This window comes from Scyliorhinus canicula, chromosome 9, assembly GCF_902713615.1.
Source record: "Scyliorhinus canicula chromosome 9, sScyCan1.1, whole genome shotgun sequence".
NCBI classification, from domain to species: Eukaryota; Metazoa; Chordata; class Chondrichthyes; order Carcharhiniformes; family Scyliorhinidae; genus Scyliorhinus; species Scyliorhinus canicula.
Window position 1 is genome coordinate 170893673 of NC_052154.1, and position 13858 is coordinate 170907530.

Consider the following 13858-nt stretch of genomic DNA (forward strand, 5'->3'; position numbering starts at 1 on the left):
AGCATTTAATAAATTGTATATTGTAACAGCTTTAATTTTTATCATGTCCTTATCATTGTTGCCCTCTCCCTCGTTTCTTTTGAAGGGTAGCATGGAAAAGTGTCTCTTCAATCAAGTTTCTATCCTGATCTTAATCATTCCATTGATGGCAATCCAAATTTCAACTGCCTTAATTTCCCACCTAAACTGCTTCTCTATTTTCCTCTCTTTGTCCACCTTTAAGATGGTCATTAAGCCTATCTTTTTGACCAAGCCTTTGGTCTCTAATCCTAACATCTTCTTTTCTGGCTTCTGTCAAATATTTATTTGAAGCATGTACTTCGGATGTATTGCTACTTGGATGTTTGCTTCGCTTAGGATGTTGAATTCAGATTGTTTGCCAAAACATGCAGCCCCTGAGCAATGTAATCCAGAATAACGGGGTCAGCTTCCACCTGTAAAATGGCAACATTCAGGTATATCTCACCATCGCCTCTCTTGAGCTCTTTGTTGACCATTGTTTGTCCGATAGCCAACTTTGGATGAGTTGAGTTTCCCTTAAGCTAAACACTGGGACGTCTAAAGCCATCATTTTCGGTCCCAGCAGAAGCTGTGTACCCTTGCCACTGATTCCTTTCTGCTTCCTGCCCATTGTCTCAAGCTGAACCATGCTACTCAGAATCTTGGTATACTATTAGGTATTAAACTGAGGTTCCGACTCATATATTTTCATAAAGATCATCTACCTTCACCTTGTCCACTTTTGCTCCTGCCTCAGCTTATCTGCCACTGAATTCCTGATTTATGTCATTACCACCAGTTTGATGGCTATTTCAATGTTCTCTTTGCTGATCACTCATCTTCTAGCATCTCATCCAAAACTCTGTTGCCCTTACCCTAATTTGCATCATATCATACTTGCCTTTCACCTCAATTTTTGCTAATTATATTGATTGCTAATCCTCCAATTTAAAATTATCATCCTCCTTTTAGTCTATTTACCTAATCAACCATAGCCAGACCTCCCCTCTTACCAACGCGATTGTCTTTGTGTAAGTTTAAGATTCTTGTTTGTGATTGTAGTATCTCACTTTCAAAATTAATATTGGATTCATACATTAAGTTGAAAGATAAATCCCACATCTTTAAGATTCAAATCTACAAATTTGCAACATGAATTGCTTATAAATGAAAGTTGACCCTTGGGTGTTGGATTTTTTAATATACTATTATACCTCAGGATGTAAACACAACTCAATGTTCTTACCGTGTTGTATACAGAATAGGCAGTGAGTACATGAAACAAAGCTTGCTGCCTGTTTAAAAGAAAATTCAACTATAATTAGGCAAAATGCAATTTAGAACAGCACAGATAAAGAACATGCCATACTCTTGCTATTTGCATATTTACATTACGAGACTGCTGGACAAGTATCTTTATGTAAGCACCATCCAATTAAGAACAAATAAAAATAAGGTTGGGGAGACAATATAGTGGCAGTGGGTTAAGCCACTAGCTTTACACCTTTTACAAATTGACTTAAGGTCAAGCTCGAATAATTGAGTGAATGAATGCTGATTGTTGGTTTGACATGTGTGAAATGATTCCATTTCTGAGTGTGCAGCAGGCCAAAGCAGAATCCTACTTCTAATTTGGCAAAAATAGCTAACATCACTCAGAAAGGATGGTTGGTATGGGAAATAGAAAAATATACAGTATGAGTGTTGTTCTGAAGTTATAGTTTATGCATGTTGTTTGAGCATATTAAATATCCAGCAGCGGGATTCTCCGATCCCCCGCCGGGTCGGAGAATCTCGGGGGGGGGGGGGGGGGGGGAGGCGGTGCAAATCCCGCCCTGCTGCAGGGCTGCCGTATTCTCCAGCGCAGGTTTTCAGGCGGGGGCATGGTTCAAGCCACACAGGTCGGGGGCCGTTGGCAGCCCCCCCCGGGAATTCTCCGGGCCCCGATGGGCCGAGCGCTGTCCATTTTTGGCCAGTCCCGCTGGCGTGGGTTAGGCATGGTCCCACACGGCGGGACCTGGCAGGTGTCGGCTGGGGCAATCCTTGGGAGGGGCACGGGGGAGATCCGACCCCAGGGGGCGGGGTCCCCACGGCGGCCTGGCCTGCGATCGTGGCCCACCGATCTGCGGGCGGGCCTGTGCCATGGGGGTACTCCTTCCATCTGCGCCGGCTCTTGTAGGGTTCCGCCATGGCCGGCGCGGAGAAGACAACCCCCTGCGCATGCACCAGAATACGGCGGCCGGTTTGCGCATGCACGGAACCATGCCGGCGGTTCCGTACATGCGCGAGATCACGCCAGCCCTCCGGCGCATGCATGAACTCGCGCAGTCCTTTCGGCACCGGTTGTGCGGTGCCAACCCCTTCGGCATCCACCTAGCCCCCGGAAGTGCGGAGAATTGTTGACGGCGGAGTGGTTGAAGCCGGTTCTCCCACCGGCATGGGGACTTAGTCCCCGGAAAGAAGAATCCCGCCTCAGATTCCTGATCTGAATCTTGAGAATTGCAATGAACTTGTACTTCTGGCATGCATGCGACTGCTGTAACGTGGTCCGGGTATTTTAGAAACAAGGGTCAATGCAGAATAATGTTGAGCCATTCCTGAATTCCGTTCCAGTGTTCTACTGCATATAAAATACAACTAAAACTCATTCAGTAGCAATTGGCACAACTCAACGCCTTTGATAAATCCTCAGACTTTTGTCCTTCCACTATAGAATACACAAGAGTGTTCAAATATACAGAATATTTCAGAATCTTTCAGTCACAACACCCATGGAGCAAAATAATTTCTGCTCTATCAAAATTCCCTCCTGAAAATAAAGCATGATCTCAATCATTAGTCATAGAATTTTAAAGTAGACCAGTAATAGCTTTGCTTAGGATGTTCATTCAGATTGTTTGCTAACACATGCAACCCTGGCTTGGTAAAAGTCTAGCGTATATACCTATCAAACAATTGTGTAAACAAATTAACTTTTTTAGATGTCTACTGAGTAAGATGTAATAATATTTTGACCATTGAAGTTTCATACAAATTAAAAAATAATGAACTAAAATATTTATAGAGTTTGTTGAATGGTATGCATCAAAGACTTGGATTGCTTTTCCCATTTAGGGATTGGTATTGAAATCTTTAAGCAAGGCTTAATTTAGATACCTATAAGATTTCAAAGGAAAGGAAGTAGCAATCTGAACATTATTTTAAATGCAGACTATGTGCTGTCTTGCCAAAAAATTTGAAACCCTTGACCTGAGCGGCCGGGAGAACTGTGACAGATTGAATATTAGGATTTTCCGCTCTGATCTTTGTCAATGTAATAAATATGGAAGCAAAACTCAAGTTTCAGCCATTGCTGGAAATGAATTCTATTTGGTCCAGGTCCAGATCTAGGAATTTCAGAGGTTAATCTATAACCAGGCAGCAAGATGAACATCTCAAGAAACTAGTGTTTACCTGCTCTGCTTTCAAAATGGCTGCGATACTTTGAGAACTCGAGAGCTATATGACCGGTCCACATCTTTGGAATTCAGCCAGTGATGACATGATACTGGTATGAGGTATGTGGAGGCAGCAAGACATGAGGAAGACCAAAGAGAGACAGACAGAGAGAGAGAATAAACTATCATAGGAGTAAAAATAAAAACAGATAGAAAAAATTAGTGTTGGTTGCATAGAGTGTATGAGACAGAAATAAGATAGGAAATGCAGAATGAGCAAAGATAAACATGAGAGACAAATTAAGAGAGAGAAGAAAGAAAAAGAGAGAGCATGATTGAGAAACCAACTCACAATGACAGAGTCAAGAGCTGCAAATTTAAAAAGACCTGTGGACCACAATTTAACCAACAAAAAAGAAAATCAGAGTTCGTTCTGGCGGGATTAGAGGGGTGATTCCCCTGGTCTTGTAGCGCCGGGAATCACCCTGTTATCTAACGACACTCTTGCTTTCTTGGGTCCCAGCGGGGCATGTCCCCGAGGCTGCACTTTAACGTAATTTCCTGCACTGAGAAGCTCCTCCGGAAGAGAGCAGGATGCCTTTTTTTTTTGAAAATCTTTTTATTGGCTTTTCTCATCAACAGTTGTAACTTATACACATTACATTTTTCTTGCCTGCGCTAATTTGCTTTATTTTACAGAGAGGTTTGTTTTGTCCTTCATTTGACTAACTGTATGTATATTTTGCTGCCCTCTGGATCAGTCTATGATATCCTATCCTTCCTCCGCCCTCCGCCCCCATCCCTATTGGTTTCAGCACCCTTCTTCTTCTCTCGTGGTTTCCCCGTTTTTCTCCCCCCTCCCCCCCCCCGCCGCCTCAACCCAGGTTGCGTAGTCCTTTGGTTCTTCATCTTTTTTTTCCCTGGCTTTCTCCTCGTTGCTGTCCTCGAACAGGTTTAGGAACAGGCCGACGAACTGCCTGGGAAAAATGGGGAAACCACGAGAGAAGAAGAAGGGCCCCCTTCCCCATGTGCAGCTCTGGCTGCTCTGATACCCCGAAGATTGCACCTATTGGGCATGGCTTCACCCTCACAACCTTGAACATTGCTTCGGAGAAGGCTGTCCAGAACCCAGCAAGCTTGGGGCAAGCCCAAAACATGTGGGTGCGGTTGGCCAGGCCCCTCTGGCACCGTTCACATTTGTCCTCCACCTCCAGGAAGAACCTGCTCATTCAGGTTCTGGTCAGGTGCCCTCTGTGCACCACTTTGAGCTGCATTAGGCTTAGCCTTGTGCAGGAGGAGGTGGAGCTCACCCTGCTCAGTGCTTCGCTCCAGAGTCCCCATCCCACCTCTGTCCCCAGTTCGTCCTCCCATTTTTGTCCAGTGGTGTTCGGGCTCTGTCCAGTAGCTGTCTGTATATTTTCCCACATAGTCCCCCCTTCTCTCTGCTTGCGCCTATCAGGTCCTCTAGTAGTGTGCTTTCTGGGGCTCTGGGGTACCCTAATGTCTCTTTGCGGAGGAAGTGCTTTATTTGGAGGTGTCTCAATTCCTGTCCTCTTGATAGTTTCCACTTCCTCGTCAGTTCGTCCAGTGTCGCCAGTCTGCGCCCTACGTAGAAGTCCCCAACCGTCAGTGTGCCACAATCCCGCCCCCATCTTTTGAAGGTGGTATCTAGCATGGCTGGGGGGAATCTGTGATTGCCACAATTGGGGGCCATAAGGGACATTTTCGTTATCCCGAAGTGTTGTCTCAACTGGGTCCACATTCTCAGTGTGGCCGCGACCACTGGGCTCGTTGTGTACCTTGTTTGGGGGGATGGGAGTGCTGCTGTGGCCAGGGCTCGGAGGGTTGATCCTTTACAGGATGCCTCCTCCGTTTGTACCCTCACTGTTTCCTGCCGTTGCTGCCCAGTTGTAGTATTGTAGGTTCGGCAGAGCCAGGCTCCCTCTGACTTTCCCTCTTTGCAGTGTTGGTTTGGGAATTCTCAGGTTCTTGCCCCCCCCCCACACAAACGCCATGATTAGCCTTTCTACGTTTTGGAAAAAGGCCTTGGGGATGAAGATCGGGATGGATCTAAACAGGAAGAGGAACCTTGGCAGTACGTTCATCTTGATCGTCTGCACTCTTCCCACCAGGGAGAGTGGGAGTGAGCCCCACTGTTGAAGGTCTTTTCTTACTTCCTCCACCAGGCTGGTCAGGTTCCACTTGTGGATCTGTGTCCAGTCTCTGGCTATTTGGATCCCCAGGTAACGGAATCTGTTCTGGGCCGTTTTGAACGTGAGCCCCTTCAGCCCTGTCCCTCCCTCTTTTGGGTTCACTGGGAATGTCTCGCTTTTGCCCAGGTTAAGTTTGTAGCCCGAGAAGGTTCCAAACACTTTTAGTATTTGCAGTATTGCCTTCAGTCCCTCCTGTGGCTTCGAGACATAGAGGAGCAGGTCATCTGCATAGATTCCCTTCCAGCTTTTTGTGTCCCGCAGGGCTATCGCCAGGGGTTCGATCGCTAGCACGAACAAGAGTGGGGACGGGGGCAGCCCTGTCTTGCTCCTCTCTGTAGCTGGAAGTATTCAGAGCTGGTGGTGTTTGTTCGGACACTCGCTTTGGGAGCTTTGTACAGGAGCCTCACCCAGGCGGTGAACCCCGCTCCTAGCCCAAACCGTTCCAGTACCTCGAGGAGGTATTTCTATTCGACTCTGTTGAAGGCCTTTTCTGCGTCCAGGGAGACGATCACCTCTGGTGTTCTCTCCCCCGGGGGGGGGGCATGCATTATCACATTCAGCAGCTGCCGGATGTTCGCTGTGAGCTGCCTACCCTTGACAAAGCCCGTTTGGTCCTCTGCGACCACCTCTCGTACGCAGCCCTCCAGTCTTTTGGCCAGGACCTTTCGGAGTATTTTCGCATCCACATTCAGCAGTGAAATGGGTCTGTATGATCCACATTCTGTCAGATCTTTATCTTTTTTAGGTATTAGTGAGATTGTGGCCTGCGCTAGCATTGGGGGAAGGGTGCCCCCTGCCAGCGAGTCTGCGAACATGTCCCTTAGGTGTGGGGCCAGGATTGGTGCGAATATTTTGTAGAAGTCCGCCGGGAACCCGTCGGGTCCCGGTGCCTTCCCCGCCTGCATGGAGCTAATGCTCTCCATGATTTCTCCCACGTCTATTGGTGCTTCCAGCTCCCCCCCGTCTGTCTGAAAATGAAAATCGCTTGTTGTCACGAGTAGGCTTCAATGAAATTATTGTGAAAAGCCCCTAGTCGCCACATTCCGGCGCCTGTTCGGGGAGACTGATACGGGAATTGAACCGTGTTGCTGGCCTGCCTTGGTCCGCTTCAAAAGCCTGCGATTTAGCCCAGTGTGCTAAACCAGCCCCTGTCTTCCCCCACCACTGGCAGTTCCAGTCTGTCTAGGAACTGTTTCATTCCCGCATCCCCGTCGGGGGGCTCGGAGGTGTACAGTCTCCGATAGAAGGTCTCGAATGCCCAATTGATCTCCTTTTGGTCTGTTACCAATCTGCCTTTGCTATCCTTAACCTGCGCTATTTCCCTCGTGGCTGCCTGCTTTCTCAGCTGGTGAGCCAATAGGCGGCCAGCCTTGTCTCCGTGTTCGTCGAAGGTCCCCCGTGTCTGGCGGAGTTGGTACACTGCTTTCCTAGTGGATAGCAGGTTAAAGTCCATCTGCAGCTTTGTCCTCTCCGCCAGCAGCTCTATGGTCGGGGCCTCGGAGTACTTTCTATCGACTTCCAGAATGGAGTCCACTAGCTGTTGCCTGGCCACCCTCTCTTCCCTGTCTCGACTTCCCTTGTAGGATATGATCTCTCCTCTGATCACGGCCTTCAGTGCCTCCCAGAACGTGAGGGTGAGACCTCCCCGTTTTGGTTGTTACTAACGTAATCGCCTATGGCCTGCGATATTTTTTGGCAGAAAGCCTTGTCTGCGAGGAGGTCCGTGTCCAGCCTCCATGTGGGACGCTGGGCCCAGCCTGTCTCCAACTTCACATCCATATAATGTGGAGCGTGGTCAGAGATAACGATCACTGAGTAGTCCGTTCCTGTGATCCCTGGAACCAGCGATTTCCCCACTGCAAGGAAGTCGATACGGGTGTATACCTTGTGCACCTGCAAAAAGAACGAGAACTCGTTTTCTCCCGGGTGCAGGAACTTCCATGGGTCCACCGCCCCCATCTGTTCCATGAAGGCCCCGAGCTCCCTAGCCATGCCCGACGTTTTCCCCGTTCTGGGGTTTGATCGGCCGGTCAGTGCGTCCAGCATGCAGTTAAAGTCGCCCCCCCATAATCCGTCGGTGTGTGTCAAGGTCGGGGATTTCCGCCATGGTCTTCTTTATGAATTCTGAGTCGTCCCAATTGGGAGCGTACACATTTGCCAGTACGACAGGTGCCCCTTCCAGGACACCGCTGACCATGACAAACCTTCCCCCTGGGTCCGTAACTGTCTTGGTTCCTGTAAACCTCGTCCTTTTGCTAATTAATATTGCTACCCCCCTAGCCCTTGTCCCGTAGCATGAGTGGTACGTCTGTCCCACCCAGCCCTTCTTTCTCCCTCAGGTGCGTCTCTTGTAGGTAGATTATGTCTGCTTTTAGGCTTCTTAGGTGGCGAACACTCTGGATCTTTTCATTGGGCCGTTGAGTCCCCTTACATGGGGGCTGGTTTAGCTCACTGGGCTAAATCGCTGGCTTTTAAAGCAGACCATGCAGGCCAGCAGCACGATTCGATTCCCGTACCAGCCTCCCCGGGCAGGCGCCGGAATGTGGCGACTAGGGACTTTTCACAGTAACTTCATTGAAGCCTACTCGTGACAATAAAGCGATTTTCATTTTCATTTTCATTCCAGGTAACAACCCTGGTGGGGGGTTTCAGACCCCCCGGTCCTGTGGGATCACCCATACTTACCTGGTGGACGCACCCCTGCACTCCAGGGTTTCCCTTTGCTAGGGTGCTGTCCGAAATGGCCAGGGTCACTGCTCTCAACATGGGGTCGGGCCCCAACGCTGAGGGGTTTCCCTTTGCCCAGGGGGCACCCAATGTGGCTACCAGCTGTGTGTATGCCACATGGGTGCGCCCTTGCGCTCCGGGGTCTCCCTCCGCCCTGATAGTGGCTGTTTGCGGCACCTTCTTGGTTCATCGTTCTGCTCCCTGCCCGCCGAGGCCTATGTCTGCACTGCTTCACTATCTCACCCTTCTTGTTGCTTCTCTTTTGCTTTGCGTTCTTCCCCAGACTCCTCTCCCCCCCCCTAGCCTCTGTCCCTTTGTCCCCCCCCATGTGTTCCCCCCCCCCCCCACTTCTGCACCCCCCCCCCTCATTGTGCCAGAGAGGGGCGTTGCGGCCCTCCTTCCTTCCTGCCCTCCCGTGTTGGCCCTCCTCGCTAGTACGGTGGCCCTCCTCCCAGTATTTTCCCAGTTATGGCACTATTTAACCTTTCTCCTACTGGCCCTGGACTCACCCTCCTGTTTGCTTTCCTCACCCTCATTTCCCTCGCTCCACTCCCCCCCCCCCCCCCATTGCATTGAGGGAGGAGACAAGCTCTGAGACAAGACAGCACAGTCCTGCGCAAGGCATAACACACATGTGCACAGTTCATGAGTCCATTGTCCTTGTTTGCGGTCTGTCCTCCACTCTTTGTTCTGGTTTTCCCTTCCTTTTCCGTCCCCATATCTTTCATTGCGGTTGCGTGTGCTCCTCCCCCAGCTTGTTCGCTCTAACGAACTCATCAGCCGCCACTGGGGCGTTAAAATACAGCTCTTTCCCCTCAAATGTTACCCAGAGTTTGGCCGGGTATAACATCCCAAATTTAACTTTGCTTTTGTGCAGTGCTGATTTTGCCTTGTTGAATTCAGCCCTTTTTTTGGCCAGGTCCGCCCCAATGTCCTGATACACCCTTATGGTCTTCCCTTCCCACGTGCTCTATTTCGTTTGCCAGTCTTTGAACCGGTGCAGCTTTGCAATAATTGCTCTGGACTGGTCCCCAGCTTTGAGCTTGGGTCGGAGTGCCCTGTCTATTTCTGGTGGGTTTGGGAATACTTCCTTTCCCACTAGCTTGCCCATCATTTGGGTGAAGTAGCCTGTTGGGTCTCTGCCCTCTATCCCCTCTGGCAGGCCCACTATTTTAATGTTCTGCCATCTCGACCTATTTTCCTGGTCCTCCACTTTCTCTCTTAGGCTCCCCTGGGCCGTTACTAACTTTTTCACATCGGCTTCTGGGGTTATCACCCTGTCCTTCTGGTCTGAGGTGGCCCTCTCCAGCTCCAGAATCGTTTTTTTCACGCCTTCACTTCCCCCTTTCCAGGCCTTTGATGGTCTGCTGCATTTTGTGCGTCGTCTCCTTCATCATTGCTTGGAGCTCCAATCAGAGTGCCTCCTTTATGCTGGTCGCTGCGTCCTGCTCACGTTCCACTGTTTGGTCCGCCATCGTTTTCCCTTTCAGGCTCGCCTGTACCTCCGTCTTGTCTTGTGGGGCCACCTGCCTACGCGTCCGGTGCTCATGCGCCTTACCCTCGCTGCTGCTGCTGCTTGCGTCTCGCTGTCCCTTCATCTTGGTGTTTTTCTTTCCTCCAGCCATCTGTCTGTCTCTCTTTCTTTCCCCGCTGCTGTTCCTTACCCTGGGGTTGCTCTCACTTCCCCCGCTCCTCTGCTCTTGCTGGGTCTGCCTCGGGCTTCCCTTTTTTTTTGTTGGGGGTGGGGGTTTGTGGTTGGTTACCTTCCTTCCTTTCTCTCTTTCCTCGTCTCTTTATTTATTTATTTACTTTTATTTTCCCCCCTTCTTCTTCTCTTCTTTTTTATCCCTTTCCTTCTCACTTCTCAGGAGAGTTCGGGAGAGAAGTTCCTGGTGTGGACCGGAGTCCCTCTCCGTTGCGCCGCTCACCACGTGGTCACTGCAGGTACATTTTTTTGGGGGGGGGGGGCTTGACCCTCCCCATTGTGAGGACCCCGCCCCTCTCTCTCCCTCTCTCTTCTGCTCATTGGCCCCGCTCCTGAGCACTTGAGTCTCTGGCTTCGGCGGTCCGGGCTGCCGCTTCTCTTCCCACGTTTGGTGGGGGGGGGGGGGGGGGGGGGGGGCCTCAGTCGAGCAGGCAGGCTCGCCAGCTGGAGTGGCTCGGTCGGGAGGGAGGGGCGGGGTGGCTCGGTCGGGCAGGCAGGCTCGCCGGCTTGTCAGGATGCCATTTTTAATGGCGCCCTGATCTCTTGATCCCCCGATGTGACCCTCGGACCCTCCCAATGCCCCATCTCACCTATAAGGGGGTCCTTGGGCACCCCGCACCCCACCTCATATGCCAGGGCATCCCCAGATCCGATCCCCTCAGTGGGCAAAATGTCAGCCTGCGACTTTGGCACTGCCAGACTGGCAATGCCACCTGGACATCCTAGCAGTGCCAAGATGGCACCAGGTGGCACTGCTCGGGTGCCAGGTTGACAGTACCAAGGTGCCCAGGTGGCACCAGCAGTGCCAGGGTACCACCCTGCCCATGCTACAAGTGCTGAGGAGCGTCCGTCTGTGGTCTCCTCGGCGAGGCCGATAGATGCCAGGTGGCTGTTCAATACAGCATCAACACAGCTAAGTGGGTTTCTAAACTCACTTAGCTGTGTGAGGCTAGACCCTCCCCATTGTGAGGAGGACTCAGATTGCGACATCTCGCCAATCTGGTTAGATCTTGCCAGGCGTAGCAGCCGTCGGGAATCCTGGGGTTGGCCTTTCCCAGGATCTACCAGCCGCATCCCGTCTCGATTCCGGCGGAATGCGACAGGCAAATTGCGTCCGTATATAGGAATAGAAAAGCCAAATATGGAAAATCAGAAATAAAAGAAATGCGGTGCGATGTATTAGAAAATCTAAGACAGGAGGGAGAAAGCAAAACAAGTTAAAACACAAGGGCGTGATTAATGGAAATGTTACCAAGTGTGTTAGCGAGCGGGAACTGCTGCAAGCTTCCGGCTGCTAAGTCCGGCGAGGCCATCACTGCTATAAAACGTTAATTGGTCCACTTAACGAGGCCCCAGAGGCTTCACGCCGCAAATGACTGTCCCGCCAGCTGATTCGCCAGGATCGCGCTCGCCAGCCCCCTGCTAAAAAGGGAGAGCAGCACTTAAACCGTTTCTGCACAGTCAACCCCACACAGCTTGCAGCCATGCCACCAAGGAGACCAGCCCCACGATTTGGGGATGCTGGACCTGGCCAGACTGTTGGGCGCGGTCGAAATCAGACGGGATGCCCTGTTCCCCCGGGAGCCGCCACAGGGCAGCCTGTGCCACCTGGGTGGAGGTGACAGCAGCAGTCAGATCAGGGAGTGTCATCAAGATGACCAGCACCCAGTGCGGTAAGAAGGTCAATGACCACTGGGCTGCACAGGTGGATTGGCACCGGCCCCGCATGTTGCCATACCGGAAGCCTTTTTGCCTCTTGTATGAACAGTCTTCCAAATGTTTGCAATCCAGTGCCAAATACCCCATTAACAAAATTGGCCTCACCACATACTTAACAACCATGAATCTTATTTCTTTTGACTAATACTATTTTACACTGTGCCAATAAAAATCTTCTTACAAGTAAATTTAATTCTCAAAAGGTCATTTGTCCAGAGTTTGTTGAAAAGTAATTTCTTCTTTTTCTTTCTTTGATGTTGACAGATGTTACTTGTGCTGTAGAACAAAGCTTGTATTCCATTTAGGTGCTCCTTGGTGACAGAACTGGCAGAATGTCAATGTTATCTTCTTGGGACTTAGGTAGTCTCCTGCCTACTTGTCCTGGGTAAAATCTGCTTGTGATATATTGATGATGTGGTGTCTGCCCATTTCTGTGCATCTTCCATTATATGACAGGAAAGAACTGTGGGTATGCATCTTGTGTTATCAAGAGAGATAGTAGTCTTGTACATATCTACTCCATTACTGCAGTCCCCACTCCACCTTTTCTCGCTGTTGGGCATTTTCTCAGATGATCTGTATGAGACCAAACCCTGCATACTGACTCTATTTCCCTTAGTGTTGTCACGGAAGCCTTTTCATGATTGGAGCACTCCCCAGATTTTACTTTTCATTGATTCAATGATATTAAACAGGTAGCCTCTCTAAACCAGTCAGTCACCAGTTAGGTTGTATTAAAATTATTTCCAAAATCTCTGTAGCTGTTGATGTGACCATCAATTGACGAGACACGTGCTTTAGGATGTGAACAGTGGTTTTAATCAACTTACAACAGAGCCAGCCTGTAACACGATGAACTCCAGATGAACTGATGGCTGGCTCTTCGGCATCATCCTTTATACGTCAGTCTAGGGGGAGGAGCCATGGGTGGAGCCCAAGTACAAACTCCTGTACATTCCCAGTGCAACTCCCCCTAATTGTAGGGCAACGCAACTGGTCGTATGTTGAGCTTACAGTGACATGGTATAATATATATGACAGTATGAATTACATTCACCACATTCACCCTCTACAAAAAAATAAAGTCTGGCGGGGGTGGTGGTTCAGAGGTTGAGTCTGTCCGGTGGTTGAGTCGTCCGCTGCGATCTGCGGAGCACCGGGGTTGCAGCCTCTTATGGTGGCTGGATGAGTGTTGTGGGTTGGGGTACGATGGCGGACTCCGGGGGCGATTCCGTCCGAGCTCCGTACCGTCTGGTTCGACTGGGAGCGCTGGGAGCTAGCTGGCGCGGTCGCGCGAAACAAATGTAGCGAGCTAGTAGGCGTAGGGGCGTGGGGGCGGTTGAGTGGGATGTAGTGTGAGGGGTACCTCGGCAGTGGTAGTGGGGGTGCTGGATCCTGCAGGTGCTAGGTCCCGGAGGGATACAGTGTCCTGACGGCTGTCCGGGAACTCTACGAAGGCGTACTGGGGGTTCAAGTGGAGCAGGCGCACCTTCTCTACAAGGGGGTCAGTTTTGTGCACCCTGACGTGCTTCCTGAGGAGTACAGGGCCTCGTGTCTTCAGCCATGCCGGGTGTGAGACCCCCGTGGTAGTGCCCCTGGAAAAGATAAAGAGCCTCTCGTGAGGGGTCTGGTTGGTCACGGTACATAAGAGGGACCTAATAGCGTGGAGTGCGTCTGGGAGGACTTCCTGCCAATGTGAGATTGGGAGATTCCTGGACCGGAGGGTCAGTAGGACGGTCTTCCAGACCGTCGCATTCTCCTTCTCCACCTGCCCGTTCCCCCTGGGGTTATAGCTGGTAATCCTGCTCGAGGCGATGCCCTTGTCGAGCAGGTACTGATGCAGCTCATCGCTCATAAAGGACGAACCCCGGTCGCTGTGTACATAGCTGGGGAAACCGAACAGGGTGAAGATACTATGCAGGGCCCTAATGACTGTGTGGGAGGTCATATCGGGGCACGGGATAGCGAAGGGGAAGCGGGAGAACTCGTCTATTACGTTCAGGAAGTACACGTTCCTGTTAGTTGAGGGGAGTGGCCCTTTGAAATCAATCGCGAGG

At 50.6% G+C, this 13858-nt stretch overlaps 1 protein-coding gene across 5 annotated transcripts in view; it reads right to left on the reverse strand.

Moving 5' to 3' along the window:
* The window catches only part of LOC119971897 (ecotropic viral integration site 5 protein homolog), a 377542-nt gene that overhangs the window by 128053 nt on the left and 235631 nt on the right, over nucleotides 1-13858 (reverse strand). For all 5 annotated transcript variants that reach the window (XM_038808185.1, XM_038808183.1, XM_038808182.1 and 2 more), the window contains one exon: nucleotides 1247-1295. In XM_038808185.1, the coding sequence (XP_038664113.1) occupies nucleotides 1247-1295 (49 nt within the window). The remainder of the gene's footprint in view (nucleotides 1-1246; nucleotides 1296-13858) is intronic.